The sequence below is a fragment of the Nothobranchius furzeri genome, chromosome 3, assembly GCF_043380555.1.
Source record: "Nothobranchius furzeri strain GRZ-AD chromosome 3, NfurGRZ-RIMD1, whole genome shotgun sequence".
Lineage (NCBI taxonomy): Eukaryota > Metazoa > Chordata > Actinopteri > Cyprinodontiformes > Nothobranchiidae > Nothobranchius > Nothobranchius furzeri.
In genome coordinates, this window is record NC_091743.1 from 87,133,404 (window position 1) to 87,160,799 (window position 27,396).

The following is a 27,396-nucleotide window of genomic DNA, read 5'->3' on the forward strand; positions in this document are numbered from 1 at the left end:
CATCTTATTATTTAATTAGCATTTCAGCATTTTTAATGTTGCACGGCCGCTTGTTCTATTCTTAGAGGCCGTTATTAAGATCCCTATGGAGAAAACGAGCCACGATTTGATTAGCTGCATAATAGTTTGGAGTTCTTCTGGTGAATGAGATGATTTAGTTCTTCATGGTGAGCGTGCGCTGCAGCAGGAAGCTGATTTATGGCACCGTGCTGAGGCTTTAGTTTTAACACTCACTACTTTTGAACCATAGAAACGTCTAACAGAACGATCTAAAATCACAGCTGAATACACTTTTTCACGACTTTGTGTTTGACAAACATCTTTTAACAGAGGAATAACTCTGAGGAATTTTTGAAGACAGATTTGAACAACATTGTTTCTGGGAAAGAGTTCACTTTTGGTGAAAGCTGTCTAATAAAATATGGTCAGTTTTACGTTTTATTAGCAGCTTTTGTGTGCTTTTTGCCAGCTGTCACACACAGACATTAATAAAAGTTTTCTTATGGTTAGACCCTCTTTACCCTTTAGCTGTGTCTCTTCTCTGTAACAGAGTTTGTGCCAGTGGGTTTTGAGTGTGAAGAAAAACTACAGAAAGAACGTGGCCTATCACAACTGGAGACATGCGCTCAACACAGCCCAGTGCATGTTTGCACTGCTGAAGTCAGGACGCTTCCAGGTAAACGTCTGCATGGACGGGCGGAGCCGCTCACTCTTGGTGATCCATTACATTTAATATGCTCTCAACAATCTCATTTTGTCACTAAACATACTTAAACTTTCAGTCTAGTTTCATCTTTCTTTTCCTCCTTTTTCCTCATAATTCATCCACTTCTCATTGGACAGAACAACCTGAACGATGTGGAGATCTTGGCTCTGATGATTGCAACTCTCTGTCATGACCTGGACCACAGAGGAGTCAACAACTCTTACATTCAGAGGTGCAGCCAAAAGACCCCCCCCCCCCCACACACACACACACACCTCCATTTGGGTGATTGTACAGCCTTATGCTGACAGTGTCTTCGTTATATGTGTGTTTTCCAGGAGTGATCACCCTCTGGCTCAGCTCTACTGCCACTCCACTATGGAGCATCATCACTTTGACCAGTGCCTTATGATCCTCAACAGCCCTGTATGTACACACACACACACACACACACACACTAGGGATGCACCGATACCAATACCAGTATCGGTATCAGTAAAAGTTAACCGATACCAATGCAGTTGCTTGAAAGTGGCTTCACTGTAACTTGTCATTTCTGTTCACCTAATATTTTAGTTTTGTGATGATTTCCATTCATATATTTTACTTTTTATCTACCTCACAATCTTTTCCTGTTGAAAGCAGAGAAGAAAATAAAATCTGTGTTCCAAATTATTGCATTTTTTGTGTGGTAGAAGTATCGGTATTGGTAATCGGAATCGGTGAGTACTCAGATCCAAGTATCGGTATTGTATCGGTTTGGAAAAAAGTGGTATCGTTGCATCCCTAACACACACACACACACACACACACACACACACACACACACACACACACAGGGTTAAAGGTCATTAAGCATCCAGACGTGTAAGACACATAAGTCCACCGTGAGTCCATCTGTCCAACAGCTGCAGCATGGACCACACGGGGTCATGAGAGAATGTTACATCAAGGCGTGATCAGTAGAAAGTACGACTGAAATAATACTCCCTCATGTACTGATGTAATGGGTCGGTTCTGGAGTCCGTGTGAGAGGCATGTAAAACTAAAGCATCCATGAATGAACGAGTCAGTGGACGGATGCAGCTGTTGGACCTGGTCCATAAGCAACATGCAGCCCATGCAGAGCGTGTTCGATCCCAGACTGGATGTGGTGGATCATGTGAGAACAGAACCTGGAGGTTTGCTGTTTCACTGATAATTGCTGCCAAATCCTGAGCTCTACTGAACCTTTTATCGGGCTCTGGAGAACAGTTCGATTTAACGGTCTAAGAAAAAAGGGCTGCAAAATCCATTTTACAGCTCATGGAGTCATTTTCACCAAATAAAAGCAGACAGATGAGAGCTGGGCTACTAAAGCACAGCAAGCCTGCGTGTAGTAGGGGTGCTGTAACACGTCTCTGATTGGTTACCTCTGCTGCGTGAGCTCTCTGCAGGTTCGGCTCCATCTCTTCCTCCACCATGACAAACACAAGACCTCTTAACTAAGTCCTGCTCATCCAGATGTTTACACGAATAGATTCTTTATTAATCCATTGCTGGAAATGGCTGTAGAAAAAAAAACATGAATTTAAAACATTTAAAACATGTTTTCCTCTGGTTTGTCACCGTTATCTTTAGATTTTGAATGACACATTCTCTCACTCTTTCTTATTGTAGACAGGTGAACTTTGACCTTAACCAAACCAGTTGTGACCTGATAATTTTGTGGAACTTCACCCTTTAGCCCTATCAGACCTCCATCAAGCTGAAAGCTCACGGCCACCATGGATAGATTCAGCACAGATAGTGACATCCTTCATCCACACTTCAGATTTGTTACGCCTCTCTGCTCGTTTCCAGCTGCAGTCTGCCTCTGGATGCTGATGGCTCAATAAAACTAGGCTCACAGCCTGCTCTGATCCTCATGGCCTGAAAACAAACTCCCATCTCTCCACAGCAGCACTCGTGCCCACATACCTCGTCACATGCAAGCACGACAGAACTCTTAACGGAGGGAGGATGGAATAATGCATCAACACACTGATGTGTAAACACTGGCGGCATGTGTTTCTTTGTGTACTGTCGTCGTGGCAACGCCCCGTTGACTGATGCAGTGTGCCTATCAGAGCGTTAAATCTGCTCCTCTACGTTGTCATCACGGTTCTGTTCTTGCACTCACGCAGATTTCTGTCTGCAGGGAAACCAGATCCTCAGCGGCCTCTCTCTGGACGAATACAAGGTCACCCTGAAGATGATTGAGAGGGCCATTCTGGCCACTGACCTCGCGCTCTACATGAAGTGGGTTTCAAAGTTCAAGCAGTTGGAGGGTGGGGTGTTCAGATGAAGCACAAGCTCCTACATATTTAAAAGTCCCAAGAAGCTTTATTGTAAGTAGCGTTGGGTACCGAATTCGGTACATTTTAAGGTACCGACCGAATTCCATAGTACCGACTGAGCACCAATTCACGTCATTTGAAACGGTGCCTCGTTTCGGTACCCGTCCTTCATAACGAGAACTTGCCTAGACAGCTGCGCATGCGCAAGAGCGTTAATTCGTCGGTCGCTGCGAGCCAGTTGTAAACAGAGCAGCATGGTAGAAAGAACGCACGCTAAAGCTTGGGTCCACTTCACTAAATGTGATGGGTAACTGGGTGATGATGAAACCAGCGACAACGATCTAAGTGAGACATCCTCATCTTAATCTGCTCCGGTAGGTAAATAAAATGTTTAAGAAAACGTTAGCTTGATATGTTAGCTTCCGTTCCGCTAATGGTGCGTTCGCTTTCTCCTCGGAACTCCGAATTTCCGACTAGAACAGGGGTGGGCAATTATTTTTTCCTTGGGGCCACATGAGAAATAGAAAATATAGTGGAGGGCCAGGCCAAAAGGCTGAAGTCAATTATGCATAATATTAATGGTATTTCTTTATAAAAAGCAGTAAATACCATTGTTTTTTCAAGCTGGTAAGAGTAGACTAAATGTTATAAATGAGCAAAAAGGAAAAAGTGAGGTTGGCTTACAAAAATGTGATTTATTCAAATTTCCCAAGGCAATGGTAAACAAAGTGCGCATTTGTTTTTTGTTAAACATTTGTGACTTATATTAGTTAACAGTTTCAGTCACATTCACTCCAAAACACATTTTGAGTTTCAAATATTGTTGGAAAGAGGTTCTTAGCATTCTACAGACACACAGTATCGTCTGTAAAATAAAATCACTGAACTGTGATCTTGAGAAAGAGGTTTCAAACAAAGTGTCCCAGTTCACTGCTAGTTGCCTACATTTGTGGTCCAAACACCTTATTTTGTGTTTTTAAGTGATTTTTTTCTTATTCAGTGAGAGAAATCTAGTCTCTGCTGGGCTTTAACGAGTGCATCAAAGTCAGGTTGAATGTCTGAGGTGGAGATGCGAAGCACAGCTGACAAATGATCATCAGTGAGAGAGGATCTATACCTGGATTTTGTAAACTTCATCATTGAAAATGTTTGTTCACAAATGTAGGTAGAGCTGAAGAGAACCCAACATCTTCTGAGCATGTCTCCTCAGGTTTGGAAAGTTCTCCTCCTTAAGAGAAGAGTAGAAATCCAGCAGAGATCCTGAATCTCTGCTTTCGAGTCCCAAACCCTCTTCAGCACTTTCCCCAGGCGGAGCCATCCGACAGCTGTGTGGAGTCCTCCAAAAGAGCCACAAACTGTCTGTGATTCATCGCCCGTGCCCTGATGAAGTTTATTATTTTAGTAACAACATCAGTAACATGGATGATTTTTAGCACTGACTTGCACAACACATGTTGGTGTATAATTCAATGCAAAAACACCTATTTTTGATCTGCATCGATTTCTGTCACTTTATCTTGCATGCGTTTCTAAAGTCTGACATTTTTCCCCGTAAGATTTGGACAACCGTCTGTTGTGACACCTGACAGTCTCTCCCCTTTCAATCCAGAGTGTTCATGCACGCATTTACCTCTGTAAAAAGATCACTCCCTGTCGTTGTCCCTTTCATCGACCGCATTGCTGCCCGCTCCTCTGTGAGCTCCGTTATCCCCGGACAAATACGAGCAGCTGGGCTGTGTCGCGGACATCACAGCTCTCGTCTAATGAGAAAAAGTCAAAACTTGCCACTTCACGTTGCAGCTGAAGCTCCAGGTTCCCCGCAATGTCCTCGATCCTCCTGGTCACGGTTCGCCTGGACAGCGGGATTTGCTCAAATGCGCCTTTCTTTCAGGGCATATTAGTGCGGCAGAGTCCACCATGCACTCTTTGACAAACTCTCCCTCCGAAAACGGCTTGCTGTTTTTAGCTATTTTGTGGGATATCACAAAGCTGGTCCTGGTTGCTGCATCCCTGGATGTGTGAAGCTTAGTAAAACAGCCTTGCTGCTTTTGCAACTTTGCTAGCAAAGCTTCGGATGTCCGTGCCCTCTCAGCATCAGACAAGTTCTTATATTTTTCCGAGTGTTTCTTGTCGTAATGCCGACTCAAATTGTAGTCCTTAAACACGGCAAGCTCCTCCCCGCAAACCAAACACACGGCTTTACCTCCGACTTCAGTAAAAAAAATACTTAGCAGTCCAATTTTTGTTGAAAATCCTGCATTCGGCATCTTTTTTTTTTTTTTTTTTGCATGAGCGGACATTTCTCGGGCTACAATCACCATGTCAACCGCGGGCACTTGTTGCTATACGTATTGCGTCATTGTGCACGTAAAAAACAACTTCAAAATAAAAGCAATGCAGCCTTAGCCCATGCATGAGGTAAAATGAGAAAATACATTTATTTTGTAATTTCCAATTAACCTTATGCGGGCCGGTCAAAGTCAACCAAAGGGCCGCATGTGGCCCGCGGGCCGTAAAATGCCCAGGTCTGGACTAGAAGAACATGAACGCGCTCTAAAGTTTGGCTTCACTTTACTAAATGCGACGGGTGATTGGGTGAAGATGAAACCAGCGACAACGATCTAAGTGTGAGGCATCATCGTTTTAATCTGCTCCAGCAGCTAAATAAACTGTTTAAGATAACTTTATCTTGATATGTTAGCTTCCATTGCTATCAGCTAATGGTGCGTTCGCTTTCTCCTCGGAAATTCTAACTTCCCAGTAGGAAAAATCAAAGAAAAAGGACGGCAAAAGGAATGAAGATACACAGTAAATTTAGTTCACAGTAAAGATGTTTGCTTCAGTTTAATTATCAGCTTATGAAACTACAAGGACGATGTTAAAATACAAACAGTTGTATGTTGTTTATCGTGATATTTATCAAATATGGTTATATATTGAGAAAAATATATATTTAATTATAAAAGAGAATTAAAATATTAAACACTCAAAAGTATCAAAAATTGGTACCGTTAAGTACCGGTATCGATTCCTAGGTACCGGGAATTAGTACCGAATCGATTCAAATGTCAAAGGTACCCATCCCTAATAAGACTTAACAGCATAAATATGATCTAATCTGTACAAAATCAGACATCCCATCTGGACAAAAACTTTGCTTGTGTGCTTTTATCACATCAGATAATCCTACCGTTTGTGGTGTGTTATGAGCGCTCTGGTCAACTCAGAGGGATGTTATGGATCTGCACGCTCCCCTCCCCCCACATTTTCTGTGGGTGTGTCAAAACACTATATGTACCCTAGGGGGATCACAGAAAATAACTGAGAAACACTGATTTAGGGGATACACACCTGTGGCCTGATTGTGTGTGTGTGTGTGTGTGTGTTGTCAGGAGAAGAGAGGAGTTCTTTGAACTCACCAAGAACAACCAGTTTGTTTGGGAGGATGACCATCACAGAGACTTACTGAGGTAAGCCTGAAGCTACACACTCTGATCCCATCCTCTAAAGACAGTCGGCGCGTTTACATGCACATCTAAATGGATCTAGGCCGATCTAAGGCAACAAGCTGGGAGCCTTTATCCTAGTAAACTGGATTGTTAGAAAACGAAACTCTCCATTCAAGTGTGTTCGTCTCCGCTGTTGATTTTCTTCCGGTTAGCCTTCAGCAGCACAAATCGTAAACAAACGCTGGTTGATTCTGTGAGTAACATTGATTTTCCTCCCCGCCCACCTCCAGGTCAATGCTGATGACTGCATGTGACATCTCAGCCATCACTAAGCCCTGGCCGGTGCAAAAGAGGGTAAGAACATCAGTTTTACTCTTTCTGTCTGTTTGCATCCTTTTGTCTGTCGTGTGTAGTCTCAATATCACCTTTCTGCTGCTAGCTTAGACCCCCTTTTACCTTCAGAACCACCTCAGGTCTTGGTGTCATAGATCCAACAAGGCGTTGAAAATGTTCCTCAGAAGTTCTGGTCCATTTGGATCTGGTTATCCTGCGTGAGACGTAGCTTCAGATTCCTGTTCTTAGCAGACAGGAGAGACACCTGGTGTGATCTTCTGTTGCTAGAGTCCATCTGGAGCAGCTGTTGGGTTTCAGAGATGCTGTTCTGCAGACCTTGGTTAGAACCAGTGGTTATTTGAACTTCTGCTGCTGCCTGTCTATCATCTAGAACTGGGGGGTGTAATTGATCGTCACTGATCCATGATTAGCATGGGTCTCTCTCACGCATGTGGTCCGTGGATCGGCCACGTGGAGGGCCGAGGCACCACCAAACAAGAAAAGCACAGTGGTGGTCATGGAGTAGGAGGAGAGGAGCTTAAAAAACACACCTGCATCGTTTAAGTTGCATGTAGGGCAGCATTTAGGCTTCCCTAAAGTACAATGATGACACACACACACACGTACCTCCAATCGCTGAGGAAGAAGGTGGCACGTGCAAATGCCTGGCTCAATTATTACATGAACCTACATTAGAAGAGCACTGCTCGTGACGAACATGCTGTTATGTGCCGATTGGATGCTAACGCTAACGCTAACAAGCATTTGCACAGGTGACCGGTGAGCATGTAGTGTGAACATTCACGTGAAACAAAACAAACCAAAAGTGGTGAAAACATCAGGAGAAATATTCCGGATATGAGAAACTAACAGGAGTTTCAGTCGGCGCTGAAAAGCCATGAAGAGGTTTAAATGATGCGGTGGCGGTTCAGACCGAGACAACTCACCAGCTGCTCAAACACGTCTGTTGTTTCTAAAGGAAACAAATAAAAAAGGTCCTCTGGGTGACCCAAAAACCAGCGTTAGCACAGACACAAGCCCAGTCACCGACTCGAACGCCGCTCTCTGACCTTTTACACGACTTTACGGTTTGTTGGGTTGTTATGCAGCAGCCGCTCGATGTTAAAGAGCAAGTCACCCCCAAATCAACTTTTTTTTTCTGATAAACTATATAAATGTGTGTCTAATCGTGCTGCAGACACGTGTCGTCAATAGTTTTGCACTTTAGTGCATTTTAGTTAAAATTTAAATTTTCTGCCTGAAACGGTCAGTGTTGTGCCGTTGTCAGGTAAAAACTCTTCACTGCATTTGAATTTAAATCTGCCACCGCTATTGGCTAAGAGGTATGCTATGATGTAAACTGGTACATTATGATGTCACAATGTCGTGAGTGTGTGTATTGGTTAGTGGCTCCACCCTCTCGGTCTGCTAGGCAACAGCATTTGTTGCATTTTTCAAACATGAAGTGGGAGTGGAGTTCACTTCTTGTAAGGGGTGACTTGCTCTTTAATCAGAAGTGAACGAACTGAAATCCTACTGAACGTTTCTGTGAACCCTAACGTTGAGACGTGTCGACCACGTCTGAAGTAAGGATCTCCCTCTGAGGTGTTTGCTCTTCCTGTTTTTGTCTCCTTCATCCCGTTTGCTCCTGAAGGTTCCTCGTGCAGAGCTCTGTCCCCGCTGGGTCTCGTCTCCAGTGACCTTCGTTGAGCTGCACCTGATTAGACGCAGAGCAGCTTCACACACACACACACGCACGCACACACACACACACGCGCACACACACACCTTTGTGTGTTTGTAATAGAGTGCTCATTAATAAAACAGCCGAGGCCTGTTCTCGGAAGGGACCTTTAAGAGAAACATTCAAGGCAGTAAACAGTCACATGAATTATTTCTCATCAACACCCCACAAACAAACACACACACACACACACACACACACATGCTGGCACAAACCGCCTCATCAGTCTCAGCCACAAATTATTTTCTGTTGTTTCTGCTAAGCAATCAGTGTAACCATGGACACATTGCTTGGTGTGTGTGTGTGTGTGTGTGTGTCTGCTTTCCCTTCCTCAGACCCATTCCCTCCTCCCTTCCCTTCCCTTCCTGCTAACCCTTCTTCCTGTTAAAAGGGAGTTTTCCTCTCCACTGTCGCTAAATGCTTGCTTAGTGTGAGGATTGCTGTAAAGTCAGTTTGCTGTAAAGACTCGATGCAATTTGCTGGGTTCCTTATATAGGAAACATTATTTCTGATTGGCTTAATGAACTGGCCTGAATTGGAATGTTTATTATGTGAAGTGCCTTGAGACGTCGCTTGTCGTGATTTGGCGCTATATAAATAACCTTGAATTGAATTGAAAATAGACTTGACTAGTTTAGTTACCCAACACAGAAGTAATGAATGCTGGTAATACCAAACACAAACAGTCATGGTGACATGGTTTAAGGTAAGTGTGCGCTTCAAGGCCAGCTCTACAGTGGGGGCAGGAGGGGGCATTGCCCCCTCACACAGAAAGTGTGTGAGGGTCAAACAGAAAGGTCTTCTTTCTGCAGAAGAGCTGATTATAGTATAATAGAATGGTTCAACACCAGCTCTGCCATGTAAACACTCAGATAACACTTCCTGCTGTTTATTTCACCACCGGCACCATCTCAGGTGTGGTCCCAGCCCTCCCAACCTCCCAATATGTCATCAATCATTTTGATCTAAAATCTGATTGGTTCACATTTTGATCCAAACATCCGGTGGTAGAACATGAAATGTTAGTTGGTCACATGTATTCTGTAAATCATGTAACGTTGATGATGACAACTATATAGGCCATAAAGAGAAATGTGTTTTGTGTTCTATTGTCACGTTTCCTATGAGCACACTGAAGCTACAGCTGATAACCTTTACTTATTATTACAGTCATGTCTTCATGTACAATATATGATATCCACAAGCACGTGAGGATGTTTCAGCTGCTAACAGGCACCAGGATTAAAATTGAAAAATAAACAAGTGTGAACGCTAACGCGATATCTTCATCATAGTCACCCGCGAGCTACACATGCAGGGAAATCCGTCAGACTTAAACTCCGGCTTTCATCCACTCCCCCTGCTGCTTCCGTCTACTCTCGTCTGTTTTCCAGGCGAGGTGCAGCTCAACTCGAACACGGCCTGTGTGATGGTGGGTCCATGTAGTTTTATAAACTGTGTGATGGTGGTCCTTGTAGTTTTATAAACTGTGTGATGGTGGTCCATGTAGTTTTATAAACTGTGTGATGGTGGGTCCATGTAGTTTTATAAACTGTGTGATGTGGTCCATGTAGTTTTATAAACTGTGTGATGTGGTCCATGTAGTTTTATAAACTGTGTGATGGTGGTGCTTGTAGTTTTATAAACTGTGATGGTGGTCCTTGTAGTTTTATAAACTGTGTGATGTGGTCCATGTAGTTTTATAAACTGTGTGATGTGGTCCATGTAGTTTTATAAACTGTGTGATGGTGGTGCTTGTAGTTTTATAAACTGTGATGGTGGTCCTTGTAGTTTTATAAACTGTGTGATGTGGTCCATGTAGTTTTATAAACTGTGTGATGGTGGTCCTTGTAGTTTTATAAACTGTGTGATGTGGTCCATGTAGTTTTATAAACTGTGTGATGGTGGTACTTGTAGTTTTATAAACTGTGTGATGGTGGTCCATGTAGTTTTATAAACTGTGTGATGGTGGGTCCTTGTAGTTTTATAAACTGTGATAGTGGTTCTTGTAGTTTTATAAAAGGGGATGGTGGTACTTGTAGTTTTATAAACTGTGTGATGGTGGTCCATGTAGTTTTATAAACTGTGTGATGGTGGTCCATGTAGTTTTATAAACTGTGTGATGGTGGTCCTTGTAGTTTTATAAACGGTGATGGTGGTCCTTGTAGTTTTATAAACTGTGTGATGTGGTCCATGTAGTTTTATAAACTGTGTGATGGTGGTACTTGTAGTTTTATAAACTGTGTCATGTGGTCCATGTAGTTTTATAAACTGTGTGATGGTGGTACTTGTAGTTTTATAAACTGTGTGATGGTGGTCCATGTAGTTTTATAAACTGTGATAGTGGTTCTTGTAGTTTTATAAAAGGTGATGGTGGTACTTGTAGTTTTATAAACTGTGTGATGTGGTCCTTGTAGTTTTTTTAAATGTATGATGGTGGGTCCTTGTAGTTTTATAAACTGCGTAGTGGTGGGTCCTTATAGTTTTATAAGCTGTGTGATGGTGGGACCTTGTAGTTTTACAAACTGTGATGGTGGTTCTTGTAGTTTTATAAACTGTGATGGTGGGTACTTGTAGTTTTATAAACTGTGTGATGGTGGTACTTGTAGTTTTATAAACTGTGTGATGTGGTCCATGTAGTTTTATAAAATGTGTGATGGTGGTACTTGTAGTTTTATAAACTGTGTGATGGTGGGTCCTTGTAGTTTTATAAACTGTGATGATGGTTCTTGTAGTTTTATAAAAGGTGATGGTGGTACTTGTAGTTTTATAAAGTGTGTGATGGTGGTCCATGCAGTTTTATAAACTGTGATGGTGGTTCTTGTAGTTTTATAAACTGTGATGGTGGTCCATGTAGTTTTATAAACTGTGTGATGGTGGGTCCTTGTAGTTTTATAAACTGTGTGATGGTGGGTCCTTGTAGTTTTATAAACTGTGTGATGGTGGTACCTGTAGTTTTATAAACTGTGTGATGGTGGTCCATGCAGTTTTATAAACTGTGATGGTGGTTCTTGTAGTTTTATAAACTGTGATGGTGGTCCATGTAGTTTTATAAACTGTGTGATGGTGGGTCCTTGTAGTTTTATAAACTGTGTGATGGTGGGTCCTTGTAGTTTTATAAACTGTGTGATGGTGGTACCTGTAGTTTTATAAACTGTGTGATGGTGGTACTTGTAGTTTTCTAAACTGTGTAATGGTGGTTCTTATAGTTTTATAAACCAGTCTTGAGATACTTCCGGGTCATGACAGTTTTATTGGCATCTAGCGAAACCCAAAAAGGGGTCGTGATTATTTGGTTTTTATTCTGAAAGGAACCATTGCAGCAGGTGGAACAGCAACATATTTAATCCAGCTTGACGTTGGGTTCTTTCGGCTGATGAGGAAAGTTACGGATCGGCCACTCCGACAACTTCTCTAGAACGCTTTGAACTGAAGTTAAGATGACGTGGGCATAGTTTTATAATTTGGATGTTTTGATTTACGGTCAAATCAAAAAAGGACATTTACCAAGCACCAACAAAACCACGCCTCGCGTCAGATCTGGAAGATTCTGATTCGATCAGAAAAAGGAAATGTGTCATGTGATTCTTAACAATACATGGATGAGAATGTCTAGTGCAAATATTTAAAGTTATATTACTACTGATATGACATTGTCATTTCACAGATTGGTTCACATTTTATTGTTGGACTAACACTTTGTTTGATTAGCTTTATTAAAAATAGAGTTCTTCTGATTTATTAAAAGAAAGAGTCCTTTGTCTTCATTCTTCTCTTGAGCTGGAAAGGAAGAAACAGTTTAGAAGCAAAGCATGAGACCTTGAGCAATATCTCATGCAGATTAGGTTTGTGTCAGAAACTTCTGGTTTTGCTTTGAGCAGAGCAAGACAGAGCAGGGCCTTTCAGGTCAGAAATGGACAATTCATCACGCTACAGTTTCCATTAGCAGAACTCCAGGGTAGCTCCTGGGATGGGGAACTTGACCAGGAGATGGGACATCCCAGTCCTCTCAGCTGTTGTGTCTCCATTCAAATCCAGCCCTTTCAGAACTTGCACAGATGTCAGCGCATCTCCACTGCTTTGGCAGTGAGTGATGTCACTGATCAGCCCCAAAAAGTGCCCAAAGTAACATTAATGATAATAAAAGCATTTATTTTATAGAAGTATGTCATAATGTAATCCATTCAGAGGACAAGAGCAGCTCTGAGGTATGTGAGTCACACCTCGTTAATGAAGTTTGTGAGGGAATTCCAGAGTTTTCCGGTGTCGGGAGTTAGATTTGAAATGTGATCGGTGCTTATTTATTATTTAGCTTCCATTCTGCCTCACCAGCTACTCTAATGTTACTGCTGCCGGCTGTTTTGGGCGTCTGCTGATGTCATTTCCTACTGAGTTACAAACAATCAGCGTGAGTTAACCGGAGGTTCCATTCAGCTACTCCACCGGGCCGTTCGGAGCACCTCCTCCAGAGCAGGTACCCGGAAGGTTCCTGAAAAGGGCCCGGTCGGGTGGAGACGCGCATGTCGGGAGGTTCCTGTAAATCTACCCTGAAGGTCTTGTAGTGGAAACAATTTAGGCAATTTCTTGTTTTTGAACCATTTCTTTCTGTCCTCTGTTAGATAATTTTGTCAGATGTTTCATCACTTTGACTCCAGCAGGAACTTGTCAGCCTTTAAGTCTGACTGAACCAGCAGATGAGGGGTTGGGTTTTCCAGCCCAACACCAGAGACCTCACATGAGACATCATCACATCTGCTTTGACCTGCTTTAAGGTCCAAAGTAGACTCATGGGCTTCTTCTTCCTGATGCAGATTGCAGAGCTGGTGGCCACAGAGTTCTTTGAGCAGGGAGACAAGGAGAGACGGGAGCTAAACATTGAGCCGATTGTAAGTATCTTGGATCAGTCTGCACAATATATAAGACACTATTGTCTAAAGCATCTTATGGGTGTTTGTCAGTGAGGAACATGCTGTAAAGATTTTTTCAGACCCTGAGTGAGGTTAAAAGACGTGTGTACTACTTTGTACGGTCTCCTTATCTGCTGCCATCCTTGCCCTCAAGCACCACTCACCTGCTATACGTATTTTTTTGGGGGGGGACAACAAGTAATTACAATTAGCTCCCACATTTTGTAAGTTAACACACATCTCTTTTAACAACGGTAGTTTTTCCATCTTTACTGTTCCCCTGCTTCAGCCCGCTCCTCCCTCCCCCTGCACAGCGGTCGCAAACTCACTGGTGCTTCTGCAGCCTCTCAGAGTTCCTGCTGCTCTAAACATTGAAAGAATAATTTCATTTTCTGTTCCTCACTTCTGATTACCTTCAATGGTGTCTGTTTGTTGCAACCACCAGGTACAAAAACTAACTTGTTTTTATTTGACAGTTTTTCTGTCCCGTCTCTGTTTATTATCTCCTCTCAATCCTAAAGAAAACTGCTACCAGGCTTCACATATTTTCACCTCATGAGTTACATTTGAACTGCGGTTAAAAAAAGATCTACAGACTTCAAATACAGCGGAGTGTGCGCCGCGCGCAGACCGCACCGGTGCGGTGAAGTCACCGGAGGACGAAACAGGCGATACGCTCCGCAACAGAGAAACGCATCAGGCACAAATAAAAGACAGAAATCATAAAAGGATATGAGCCGACAAACGATTGCGTGTTAACTTTGTTTTTGAGGTGCCGGCACTTTAATAATGTTGACCGTGCTCAGGACGCATCTGTCTGGAGCGCATCAACGATCAGAGCTCTGCACCTCTCAGGTCAAAATAATCCCTGGAGAGTCCACATAATAATCTTCTTCCAGCTCTTGGAGAGTGCAGATGCTTTTTCCTCCTCTCCTCCCCATCTTATCCCAAGGCTCTTTGTCTGTCTTTGGGTGCACGGCGCTTCTGCATTTTTTCTGGAAACTGGAAATTATTAAAATGGACTTGGTCAGTTGGTCTCTCAGCGCGATTGACAAGATTTTTTCAACGATGAGAACGGAAGAAGGGGCTCCTGGTTGCCCCTCTGGGACAGAGCCAGCTGGGTATATCATGGACTCCTGGAAACAGTGGAACCTGATCTGCCTCTCTCAACTCTCTGTAGAGGATTTTGAAGACGTCTGGATATTTGTGGTGTTGGTGTCAGGTTTCGTGCTGTTTGGCCTGAGTGGTTACCTGGCTTACCGGAAAATTAATGAGCTGTCGAGGAATATTGGCGCAATCCCGGAGCTCAGGGATGGATTACACCGCGCGGTGAACGCACAAACTCATATAATTGTCGAGATGAGTCGTAAGCTTGGAACTTTGGCTGAGATTCAGGCTCTGGCACAGAAGGTTGATGCCATCAAGGATAGAGTTGACGGGACAGCACGGATTGGGAATAGATTAATTTAAGCCATTATTGGATTTGGAGGGGTTGGGGTAGGGCTGGGGGTAAACGATTATTTTTAAAACGATTATTCTGACGATTATTTTATCGAATAGTCGACTATTCTAATGACTATTTAGAAAATTAATCTAATGATTATTTTTCTATTGCACAATTAACAAAAACCAGAAAATCTCAAATAAATTCCTCAAAAAAATTGATAAATTCTTACTGTAAGAGAATAAACACTACAGGCCTTCCATTTTGTATAACACTGCGTTTATTGTGTTGGTTGGTTATGTTCTGGTGACGTGTAGAACTTGGGAGTGCAGGCTGCTGCCTGAGAGGTGGTAGAAGATGGAGTGTCTCCATGCTGCTTTGTTTTGGTCACTTATGTGCGTGAGGCGAGTGGTGTTACGGGTTAAACCAAACTCAGGTGATATTTTACACTAAACCGAAAACCCACAACACTCTAACTGTAATAAAAGGGAGATCTACACCACAAAAAAGATGAACTCTAAACCAAAACGTAACAGCTTATCCCAACGCAAGAAGCTGTTAGCGAAGATGCTAACAGTAGCTTTACCAACGTTAAGTTCAAGTTACCAAGTTTAAATAAACCAAAAACACCCAGCAGCAAACAGACCATTACGGAGGAGAGACTGCTAGCACCAAAACAGCTCTCCTCGTGTCTGAAAGAAGCTCCTTAATGAAGGGAGAAGCACTCCCGGTGATTTTCTACATCTGCGGTAGACACGAAGCAGCGCATCTGACCCCGGAAGTTGTTGTCCGTTGCCGGGAGACAAAGGGGCAAAACAGGAAAATAATCTAGTAGTGGACGGACATTGTTCCGGGTCTTCGGTATTTGGCGGAGATGTTAGTGAAGGCGGAGAAGAGGGCGAACTAGAGGAAAAACAGGCTGATTCCTCCTCTATTTACAAACTCCTGGGGATGCAACAAGTGGGCGCGGTGCGTCGACTTCCGGATCTGACGTCGACAAATTTTTAGAATCGAGCCGTCGACTTCGTCGAGGCTTCGCTACAGCCCTAGGTTGGAGACTAACAGAACTTTAAGACAGAGAGGAAATTATCTCGGTCTGGCCCCAAAACAAGTTCTTATCTGAATCTGGTGCCCTTGAGCCTGTGAGGCTGAAGTGATTACTCCCCCTCAGAAGAAATGTGGAATGCTGCCGTCGCCATGGTAACTCTGCCTCCCTATCCCAGCCTGGGCGGGACTGTGACCGGTGAAGGCCGTTTAATCGTTTCCAGGAGTCACTGTGCTCTCTAACCCAAATACCTCCGTCCCCTGTACAAACGGAGGTGACGTGCGCTGCTTGTCGCAGCTGCATGCACTGATGTGAGGAGAGTCCCAACCCACCTCCCCACCTAGTGGACACTTATGTTGTGTGATGTCTGAAGTCTGTAGCATTTCTGTCTGAGGTGTTTTTTGCATAGCAAAGCTGCCCTCCCTGTGGAGGGTAACTCTGAAGTGCCTTTTTTTCCTTCCACCTGAACCAATCCTCATGTAACCCTCTGATCTCTATTAAGGTAGCGTGACTCGGGTTGCGAATGAATACAGTCACCAATTCTTGTCATGTGTCTATGCCTGTGTATGTATGTCCAACACATTCTCACACCCAAGGCGTCAAAATATGATGCGTGTGACCAAGCATCAATATATGACGATTCGGGACGCCCCAGCACGTCAGAAGACGACGATCAGGGACACGCTGGTTCACTTGGCTCCGCTGGCATCACTGTTTGACGCGTGCGGTCACACGGGTATTATTTGACTATTTAACCTTCCCCTCACCCCAATTCTAATCTTAAGGTCCATAAACTGTGACCTTAAGGTTAGGATTGGGGTAAGGGGAAGGTTAAGTAGTTCACAAGTAGTTCTAATGTCCGTCTCACCACCGGCGTCGGATACCGACGCTCTGGGATGCGGCGTCAGCTGTTTGTCCCTGATCGTCGTCTCCTGATGCGCTGGGGCGTCCCGAATCTTCATATATTGAGGCCTTGGGTGTGAGAATGTGTTGGTATGTCTGATCTCAGAATTGTGTGTACTGAAACTCTAATTTCCCTCTGGGATTAATAAAGTATCTTTGAATTTGAATTGAATTGAATAGATAATGTAATATAAGTAGAACCTGGATCGTTTCGCACTTCTCCTGGGTGTGTTGAGGGCTTCCAGGAGCTCCCTAGCTCACCCGTAATTCGAATCCTGCGTATAGCACAAGTTTGTCACATGAGTTGCCGGATCCTAGCAGACAGTTGCCGGAACAGTCCTTTCAAAATAAGATAGTTCCCGGATCTTGTTCCGGCAAGATCCGGCTCAAATGAAGCACTGGTTAGAACCGAAGCTTCAACAGTGACTGTCGTTGTGTCCTTGCGCAAGACACTTCATCCTTTTTGCCGTGGGTGGCGCCTGTGCACGGCAGCCTCACTTCTGTCAGTTTGCAGCTGTGGCTACAGTGTAGCTCATCACCATCAGATGTGAATGTGTGCATGACTGACTGTAGTGTAAAGTGCTTTGGAGTCCTCTGACTTAGAAATTGCTGTATAAGTGCAGTTAACCTCTGTATGTGAAAAAAGACCTTCTGTAAGTGTCGAAGATGTCGATTGTACTTATTAAATGAGTTTATGTTTGGTACCTTTTGTTTCAGGACCTGATGAATCGTGAGAAACGAGACAAGATTCCCAGCATGCAGGTGTCCTTCATTGATGCCATTTGTGTTCAATTATATGAGGTAATTTAGCCTTTTAGGTTTCTGTCTGCAAAGCCCATAAAAGCAGAAGAAACCCTTCCTCCTTGCTGAACCCTTATTGTTGCTTTTGCAGACCTTGGCTAGCATGTCGGAGTACTGCTCTCCACTGCTGGAGGGATGCCAGAAGAACCGACAGCACTGGAAGTGCCTGGCTGAGGACTGTGAGAAGGGACTGGTCAATGGTCTAGTGTGACCCAAAATCCATTATGGCTTCTGGCAAACGTTGGGGATCCTACTGGTCTAAAGTCTTTACGCAGGATTTCATGACTTTAGCAGGATGTTTTAGAATGACTATATGAGATGCTGGGTGTGCAGAAAGTGATCTTGAAAAGTACCCCAACTTTAAATAAGGTGAAAGCCTATTGGTTCATTCTCTAAATCAGTGGGACTGCAGCTAATGCTACCAGACATGCTAACATCTGATATGCTTTTATATGATGTCTATCACTGTCAGGTCTAGATGTTTTATACACTCGGTACCAGGTTCCTCTACTGCTGTAGAAACTGAAAACTTTACTTCAATGTTCTGTGTTAATCGTCCCCAAAAGGACAGAAAGATGACAAAAGTATCACAAGACAAAAGCAACGTTTATGGTTATCGGGGGCTGCATTTGAGGAGATTTGTTTCCTCTCATCACTTCACCAGCTAGCTTATTTTCATAGTTCAAAGTTGTGGATAGTTAGCCTGGTAAGCCATCCTATATATGTGAATTTATAGTCTAGTCACACCCCACAGAGAAAGCTCAGTCGTGGGGCGGGACCTACAGTAGTCTTGTTATTGGACAATGAGTCAGCGGAAGTCCACCGTACACTGTCGAAGAAGACACAAATACATCCTTTTTCTAAATGAGGGACATCTATCTGCTCCTGACTCAAAGAAAAGCCCACGTCTAAGTGGTCCAAGGTTGATGCCAATGTCATTTCAACACGCCGCTGACATTTTGTGTTTGATTAGGCTGGAGTGGAGCGTGGCTAGACAGACATGCAGAGCTAAATCGTTTAGCTTTGGTTTGTCTAGATTTGTAGGCCATTGGACAGTTACTTCAGTCTGGTGCTCAGCCTACCGATAAACATTTTAGTGGCAAACTTCAGCACGGACTTCTCTTACCCTCAGTCCAGACATTTCCTCATCTAACTGCTGCGTTGTGAAGGCTGACTTTGCAGCAAAAACCAAGTAGTTCTTTCTATTATTGTTGGCCTCGGGTACCAAACACAATAATAGCATTTACTAATAACGGACTTCTTAACCAGCAGTGGCCTACTGGTATGAGTGTCCACCGTGAGGTCATGGGTTCAAATCCCAGGCGGGTCATACCAAAGACTTTAAAAATGATCCCCAATGCCTCTGCTCGACACTCAGCATTAAGGGGTGGATTGGGGGGGTAGCACCACCAAATAGTTTTCAAGTGCGACCATGTCTGCCGCTCCCCCGAGGATGGGTCAGATGCAGAGAAAACATTTGACCTGTGTGTGTGATGACTAATGGGCCTTTAACCAAACTCCCATGTCCATTGACCATCTTCTAATGCTGTGGTTGGTTTATGGTCCATTGTTTTTATGTTGACATCATTGAACACACAAGGAAGAAAAAAGCACCCTGGTAGATTCTGATTTGCATGGTGATGTTTTTAGCATGTTGTCATCAGCTAGCTGTTAGCAAAGCCCCCAGTCCCATTGGTTTAGACGAGTGCATTTTTTGCTAAATACAAATGTAAACCCCATTTTGTTAGAAGCTAAAAGTGTCTTAGCTAACAAGGGGCACCAATGTGTTGCAGTCACAAAATGTACATTGATACTCAAGATCAGGGTCTAGTTTGAACCATTTCCCGTTGTAAGAGCACCAAGCTGTATTTAATACCATAGCTGTTGTCTTTTTGCACGAGTGTCTCTTTCTGAAGTTTCACCTCCTTGGCTGGTCCCGCTGACCTTTATGGATCAGAATCATGAGTGGGATCACTACGATGTACTTACTGTACACGTCACACTGTGTCACTCATATGAACGCTTTTAGACGTCTGTCCACGCACACTATATGGGTTTGAGTCTTTTATACATTCACTGTCTTAACTATTGTGTATTTATTCTTTTTATATATTTATTAGATTTTCTATATTGTGAGAGTATACTTTAGAAAAGAGCAGCACTTCTTACAGCAAACATAGTTTTAATACTACAAAACAAGTCTCCCTGTACCTTTTGCAGGATCTTTCTTAGGAACAGCTCATTCAGATGAACAGCATGTCATACCATTATACAATAGAACCAACTGGAGGAGCAGATCATGTCTCCACTGCTACGATTGATCATGTAAGGCTGAGGTAAAGGCTTCCATTCCCATGCTGCTCCACACTAAACATTTTTAGTAAAACAGGAAACCAGATGCGTTTTTTATCGGTAAAGTTAATTTGACTGAAAGTCATACGTTTTTTTTATTTTAGAGGAAAGAGTAAAATGTTTTCAAGATTTCAGTGAGATTTTGTTACATTTAGAGCTGTTTTTGAGAAGGTCTGATTAGTTCTCCAGCTTAGTACTCTAGCTGCACACCAACAGATGAAGGGACATTTAAACTAGGGATGCACCGATATCAATATCACTGTTATGGCCGATAAGATATTAGCCGATATACTGACATGCTTCTAAAATCAGATTTAGTATGAAAATGATTTAAGTTGAATTTACGTTATGTACACACACATTTACACTTCTGAGATGATTACAACCACTCAGGGGCGTGTCCAGGGAGTGGCCTGGGGTAGCACATGCCACCCCAGGTGCTAACACACTAATTTACCTCTAAATAGGCTTTTCATTGTCCACAAAAGGCTTGGGGGTAAAACAAAAAAAGCATAACCATTGGTGCCACCCATGCACAAAGTTGTGCCTCACCTGGGCCACCCCGTTTTAAAAGATCTGGACACGCCCCTGCAACCACTGTCACATGACCAAATACACATCACAAAAAAATGTTCAGTGAGGCCTTCACCAGTGATCGCTCCGATCGGTCTGGTCTTTAGTCATTCTGGATCCAGCCCTGTGCAGGAAGTCATCAAACATGGCTAACCCCATTTGCATGTGGATGTACAGGCAGATCTTTTTGGCTCCTCAAGGATCGCTGGAGTTTTTCTAGATCAGACGTTAGATCACTCTGCAGTTGCCCAGTTGTCTCTGTACTGTGGTTACTGGTGAAAACTGGGCAGGTTTTACAGTTTTCACCAGTAACCACAGCACAGACAATCGGGACTCCCCCCACCAAAACAACCTCCCTTACCTGCTTGTGTGAGCTTTAACACCAGAAGATATTTGATATGGACGAGGGAACTTGGTGATTTTATTGAATTTAGAACAGTTTGATACCCAGATGAGTCACAGGTAGACGGTGTAACAACGCAGCAGCTTCATCCATGATGAGGATGCAGGATTGACAGTGAGGCAACTACACAACATTGAATGTACTTTTGTTAAAACTAAGTCCTACCTTACCTAAAACACCCCACGTCGGCGCTGTTCGTTTTAGACTGTTGAGATGATCGTTCTCATCTCCAGAATTCTCGGTACGCACACGAGCAGCGGTCACTTCGTGGCGTTCTCGCAGCACAACTGAAGCACTTTGTACATGCGCTCCTTTGTATCTATGGCCACGTGCTACTCTGTAGCCTCCAGGGCTGTGCTTTTTCTAAAAATCTAGTTTTCTCACCGAGAGATCTTCAGGTTGATTTCATGCATGTTTAAAATAAACATTTCATATGTAAGAGCTGTTTTTAAAGATGGATTTCTGTAGACACTGAATGAAATAAGCTGATATGGTCCCATGGAGAAAGGGACGTTCTTCTTCTGTCCACACCACTGTGAGCCAAGTAGAGAGTGGCTGAATAAAGAATAAAACTTCTTTTCTGTGGTGTCTGTTGGCCTGCACGCACACAACACGCTACACCACACTGCCACCTTGTGGTCACAAAAGAAAGGCACGCCATTGACAGGAGGAAAGGCAAAAGGCCTTTATTTGTGACAGTTTAAAAGGTCGGACGTACAAATCACTAAAACAACGGTTGGTGACGTCAGCGACAACATTAAAGAAAACAACTTTGACAAATATTTACAGCAGAGAGGAGTGAGCAGCATCCTTTCACGTCCTCTCACAAACGAGACAAAGTAAAACTCAGAAAAGAAAACATGTCCACTGTGAGGACAGAGAGCCCCAGAAGCCACTGTTACCTACTATAAGGTGTGTGTGTGTGTGTGTGAGATGTACAGCTCATAGTTTAGGCGGAGTCGGTCCTTTTGTACGCCACCATGCTGTTGACCTTGTGAATGGAGGTGGTGAAGGAGCGCAAACGCACCTCCTCTGATTGGTCGATGATCTGTGGGCCAGACTCCTCCCACTTTTCTGGAACGACCAGGTCCTTATCCGTGTACACCAGGAGGTCAAAGGCACCTGCAGCCAAGAAGGCAAAGGTCAGAATTAAAATTGAGGATCTCGCCACCCCGATTCGGAAAGAGAACCAGCCTCGTCTTGTTTTGGCGTGCGTGTGTGTGTGTGTGTGTGTTACTCACACGGCGTCTCCAGCAGTGGGAGGAAAGTAACCGTAGCAGTTATCTGTCTGATGACGGAGCGGATCTCATCTTGGATGGTCTTAATGGATTTCTCTCTGGGAGCGCTGGGAACAAACACCAACTCAGGAATGAGTGCTGAAACGCCACTACCTCTGCATCAGTCCAGGTACATCCTCGCACGCTCACGTACGCCGTGAGTGACATCTGTACATAAGCCGGTGTCTGACGCTGCTACTGACTGATGCTGAACGACGGAGCGGGCTTAGCAACAACACAGCGTAGGGTTATAACTTATAAAGGGCTATAAGGGCAGAAGTCCGGACTCTGACCAAATTAGTCTCACTGTAAAATGCCAAATGACCTAAACCATCTCTGAATGAAGGTACCAGCAGGCTGGATTAAAGGTGCATTATGTAGAAATTAAGTAAAAATGACATGTTGTGGTAAAATCTGATTACTGCAACCACTTCAAACAACTCTGGAGCTTTTTGGTGGCCATCGTCAAATTACAAATGTTGGTGCTGCAGCATTAGCTCGCAGGAGACACGCCCCCCACTCAATGATGGTACACAGTAGTTACGTTCAGCCTTCCTTTGTTTAGAAAGGAGAAAAACGGACAATCCAGCAGCTGGATATGAGAATTTTTTCAGTAGAACCTTCCTTCCTAAATGACTGAAACATCAGACTCTTAGGACTTTCTCACTGTAAAATTATCACTACATTCTTACATACTGCACCTTTAAAGCATCAATTTAAGGTAACCGCCCCATCCGGAGCAGAACCAGACTCAGCTGACCCGTTTACACACAGACTGGAGCTGAACTCAAGCCCACATGTTGGACTGAACAAACCCTCTGAACGAGTCATCCAGTCAGCACTAGTAAAACCAGTAGAAAGCAGACCTGCTCTCCTTGGCAGACTTGTCACACTCGATGTCGAACTGCCATCTCTCCAGCACCTCGTTGGTTTCCAGGCACGTGATGACCAACACCAGCTTCTGCACGGTGCATTCATACAGCCACTCTGCAACACAAACGACCGATGTTTGTGGCTTCTGATAAAGCAGCCCCGCGCGGGGGCAGTTCATGGTTAAAACTCTCATTTTAACACCTGTCTCTAGTAGGGTTGTCACGATACTAAAATTTCAAACTCGATTCGATACGGGGGGGGGGGGGGATTCGATACTCGATTTCGATACTATTTAAAAACACCAATTTATTGAACAAGTTTATTCAAAAAGTAACATTCCTCAATTTATATTACAAAAATTAAATGTTAAGAATTAAGTGTGTAAAGAGCTTAAACCTTTCAAGTATCAGCATTTTTTTTAAACTTGCATACAAAAACTGGCGAAAGTTAACACTTTAAATCATGAATTGTCTCACTATATATACACTATATGCAGAGTGATGTTTTGCTGCTTAAACTCTGTTTAAGGTGCATTTTTGTCATAAGATGTAATGCCATATGTTTTGTTCTGTACTTTTGAACAACTCTGTTGGTCAATAAAGGGAGAAAACGAATTTCTCCACAGCAGGACAAAGGTACATCTACCGGTAATCTTAATAAAAACAGACTGGCGCACGGCAGTGACATCATTAAAAGCGCCGGTTAGATTAGCCGCAGCTAGTCTGTTTACACCTAGAAATCCCAGACTCGCTCCAAACGAACAGGGGAATCATGTTAACGATTCCTAAAAAAAAAAAAACTTTCGACATTGAGATGTTTTGGTGCAGATAATGTCTTATTTCGAGGCTGCACCATGGGTGCCTGTCCGCTCCCGTTATATGGATATACACTGATGGCGATTCGCTAATGGATCTAAATACCCCGGGGAATCCAAGCAGCACCAAAGTTGTCAGCGTGAGTAAACAAACGTACTGCATGCTAGAATTAAGTCCGGGTTGCAATAAACGGGAGTTTTCCTTTAAGCACATAAGCGTGAATACACAACTACGTGCCGGATTTGGTATGCTAATTAAGTTGGGCTGTGAAGCACCTCCCAAATTTGATGTTTATGTTTTTGTTTATTTATTTGGCAGACAAAACTTGGATCGGAGACAACTCGCGTGGGAAATTGCAATGTAGCCATGCGGCAGCTTCTTCTGTTTGTCTGGGAAGGGGAGGCTGCTTTACGGCATCTGGATGTCGTGCGTGTCGGTGTACTTGAAGAAGGCTGTGTATAATAGTCTATAATATCGATACCACTTTTAGTATCAATTTATATCTAGGTATCGATTTTTTTGACAACACCTGTCTAGCTTGGGGGACATAATACAAGAGGTGGGACATGTCATGATTATCTGGTCATTTTGTTTTTCTTGCCCAGGTGAAAACAACATGAGCTCATTTGAAGGCATGAATACGTCCACCACAGTAGGTGATGCTGGCGTGGGTCATACAGCAGAGTTATTACAGTTAGAAAGGCAAACATGGCTGAAATCACTGATTAGGGAAAGACAGTAGCAGATGGTAGTTTCTGAGGCCTTTTGGCCGCTGCAGGCACCCATACCTGTTATCTGGTTTTGGAGTGGGTCGGTTCTCAGCTCCACATAAACAGAAATAACGGACGGCGGTAAGCTTACCGAAACATTTGTAGCTAGCATGGCCGCGGGTTGGCACATGCAGATGTAAGGTGGCGTCTCTAAGCTCGTCTCAGAGCGAACGGTTTCTCCGTGGCCATTACAACATTACTGCTTCACAACTGGGTTTGGTACGCTACAGTAGAGACCCCAAGCTGCCTAGATTCAACAACAAGGTAAATGTGGGTGGAGCCTAAAGCTCAAAGAACAGAGGAGCATTCCCTCGAGTCAAACACACCTCTGACCTCTGTTTGGGCACTCTTTGAGGACGCATAAGCTCCAGTCGGAGTTGGTCGGTCAGCTAATTACCTTTGAGCTGAGACACCACGTTGGTCAGGTAGTTCTTCAGCTTGGAGTCAGTGGTGACCTGCAGACTCATGTCATAGTGTGTGACTCTGGAGAACGTCTCTGGAGGATAGATGCCCCGCTGATACAAGATGCTGTTGATGCCAAAGGCTGAGGAGAACAGAGGGCAGTTTCACGTCATGTTTTAGAACACAAGAACCCTTCATTACAGGAATAAGACGATCTAATGAGGGGGAAATGTTTCCTGTTAATCACATCTGCACATCTCTGATTCAAGCAGTCAAACTAAAGCTTGTCTACTCATCATCTGTGCTGCAAAGCGAGTCACCTATGACTCATGTCAGTGTAAAGAGTTTCTGCAGAACGAAGACCGACGTGTTTGTATACCATGGTGGTTGTGACTAGAAATATGGGCCATTCCCATCTGTACCGGGTCGGCCCGGGTAGCGTAGGTTGTTTACATATCTGGGTGGCCTGGTATGTTTCCGGGCCAACCAAGGCTCATTCTCAGCCCTCTTCTCGAGGGGGTCTGCTTCAGGCCGACCAGGGCCAACACACCCACTGCTGACAGCAAATTCACACCTTCCATTAGAGCAAGCCTCTGATTGGTGGGTAGAATCAGCCCACATGGGCTTAAGGCAAGGATGTGTGGAATCAACCGGGCCAGGCTGGGGCCGACTGGGGCTACCCGGCCTGGTACAGATGGGAATGGCCCAATAGAAAACTGATATAAGGGGGCCACTCCCCGTTTTACTTTAGGGATTTTTTAGTCATATTTTAAGTTTTCCTGCCTTCTTATTTTATGCTAAACTTTTAAAATCTTTGTGAACAAACAAAACATTTGTACGTTGTATTTGCTGCACCTGAGTGTGTGTGTGTGTGTGTGAGCAGAGATTGGTTTAGAATAGGAAGAGTCAAGTATGCAATATTTAAATATGAAGAGTAAAGAATCTTCAGTGTGAAGCAACTCCATCCTGGACCAAACATCGTCCATTAAACGGGTAAATGTAGCTTTCACAAAGATTGCTAGGAATATACACAAGTTGTAGAATAAGAGCACGATATATTTAACTGATGTCGCTCTTCTAATCGATTCGGCATACAAGCCACACAAGAACAGTGCAGTTTTACCTGTAAACGGAGCTCTTTTTCGTCTTTCAACGGGATTTCTGCACCAGCGGAGCGGACTGCCTCCAACACGTTCAACTGACGTTAAAGTTACACCAAATGCTAAATATCAGAAACGCTACCTGTAAGAGCACCGACCTGTTTAAAAACCTTCAGGCAACACGTTTGTATCCCTTTACCAGACTTTAGCTTGCAACGCTGGGTGAGCCACACCGAGGCCCGCTAGCATGCTAGCTGCGCGTCGTGTCAACGGCGTTCAAAAGGCGGAACAGAGACATGAACACTCACAGAAGAAGTCGGCCACTAGTTCTGTACTTCCTTTCAGAGTGATTCCCTTCAGCGTGCTGGTCATCTTTCCAACTGCTACTGGTTGGCTTTCCTCGAGGAAGCTTTGTGCTGATTCTATGTACGACTCAACTACCCGCCGTCTACTTTGAAAATGTGTCAGCTGGACACTACGCGCATGCGCGTTTTTGTGCCGATCACGCCCTAGTGCTGCGTTTACATCTGTATGCCCCTAGAGGGCAGTGTAGATAAGTGTAACCGTAGAGCCATCCGCTTTCTGCATCCGCTCATCCACACAGGGTCACGTCTGCAACCAAAGCCCAGATGGGAGGAGGACAATGGATGGATGGTTAATCCTTGTATCTAGTTTTTATTGTATGTAAGTTATTTTATTTTAACTTATAAAGTGTTTTTCCCATGAAGTCACCGGCTTATTGTCTGACCTCCGTCTTTTTATAAGAGAGTTTAAATGACTGCCTGAACACAACAGCTAAAGCGTGTGAGGACAAAAGCAGGTCCTGAGGTGGATTTTCCTGCACCGACTCTTTAAACAGCTGAACCTTGTGACAGGAGAATTATAACACTGTAAAGACTCAAACCAACAAGTGACTAAATAAAATAGTTGTAAATGGTTGTTATGAAGGCCGGATTAAATAATCTGCACCTCTCTCCCTAGTTTCTACGGCAGAGAAAGAGTTTAGCCAGAAGGGAGTAGACCTTGTGCTGACTTATGGCATAGAGTGTGAGGAAATAACGATCTTTCCACATAATCCAGTCCTCTCGGACCACTTTCTGATAACCTTTGAGTTGAGTTCTCGAGACATGAAAGTAAATTTCACTATAGTCGGTCTCTATCTGACAACGCAGTTGCGTCTT

The 27,396-nt window shown here is 43.7% G+C and overlaps 2 protein-coding genes across 5 annotated transcripts in view; one reads left to right on the plus strand and one right to left on the minus strand.

Annotated features, from left to right (window-relative positions):
• The window catches only part of pde5ab (phosphodiesterase 5A, cGMP-specific, b), a 158,918-nt gene extending 140,828 nt beyond the window's left edge, over positions 1-18,090 (plus strand). For all 4 annotated transcript variants that reach the window (XM_070549687.1, XM_054734092.2, XM_054734093.2 and 1 more), the window contains exons 14-22: positions 551-676; positions 844-938; positions 1,045-1,132; positions 2,886-2,986; positions 6,417-6,494; positions 6,764-6,827; positions 13,362-13,436; positions 17,567-17,650; positions 17,742-18,090. In XM_070549687.1, coding sequence (XP_070405788.1) covers positions 551-676; positions 844-938; positions 1,045-1,132; positions 2,886-2,986; positions 6,417-6,494; positions 6,764-6,827; positions 13,362-13,436; positions 17,567-17,650; positions 17,742-17,861 — 831 coding nt within the window. In that variant the 3' untranslated portion in view covers positions 17,862-18,090. The remainder of the gene's footprint in view (positions 1-550; positions 677-843; positions 939-1,044; positions 1,133-2,885; positions 2,987-6,416; positions 6,495-6,763; positions 6,828-13,361; positions 13,437-17,566; positions 17,651-17,741) is intronic.
• A 3,548-nt stretch (positions 18,091-21,638) lies between these two features.
• Positions 21,639-26,724, minus strand: mad2l1 (MAD2 mitotic arrest deficient-like 1 (yeast)). The gene is made up of 5 exons (XM_015974714.3): positions 26,524-26,724; positions 25,111-25,257; positions 23,122-23,242; positions 22,220-22,323; positions 21,639-22,100 (listed from the first exon to the last, which is right to left on the minus strand). The coding sequence occupies exons 1-5, from the start codon at positions 26,585-26,587 to the stop codon at positions 21,928-21,930; spliced, it is 609 nt and encodes a 202-aa protein (XP_015830200.1). The 5' UTR covers positions 26,588-26,724; the 3' UTR covers positions 21,639-21,927.
• Positions 26,725-27,396: the final 672 nt, after the last annotated feature.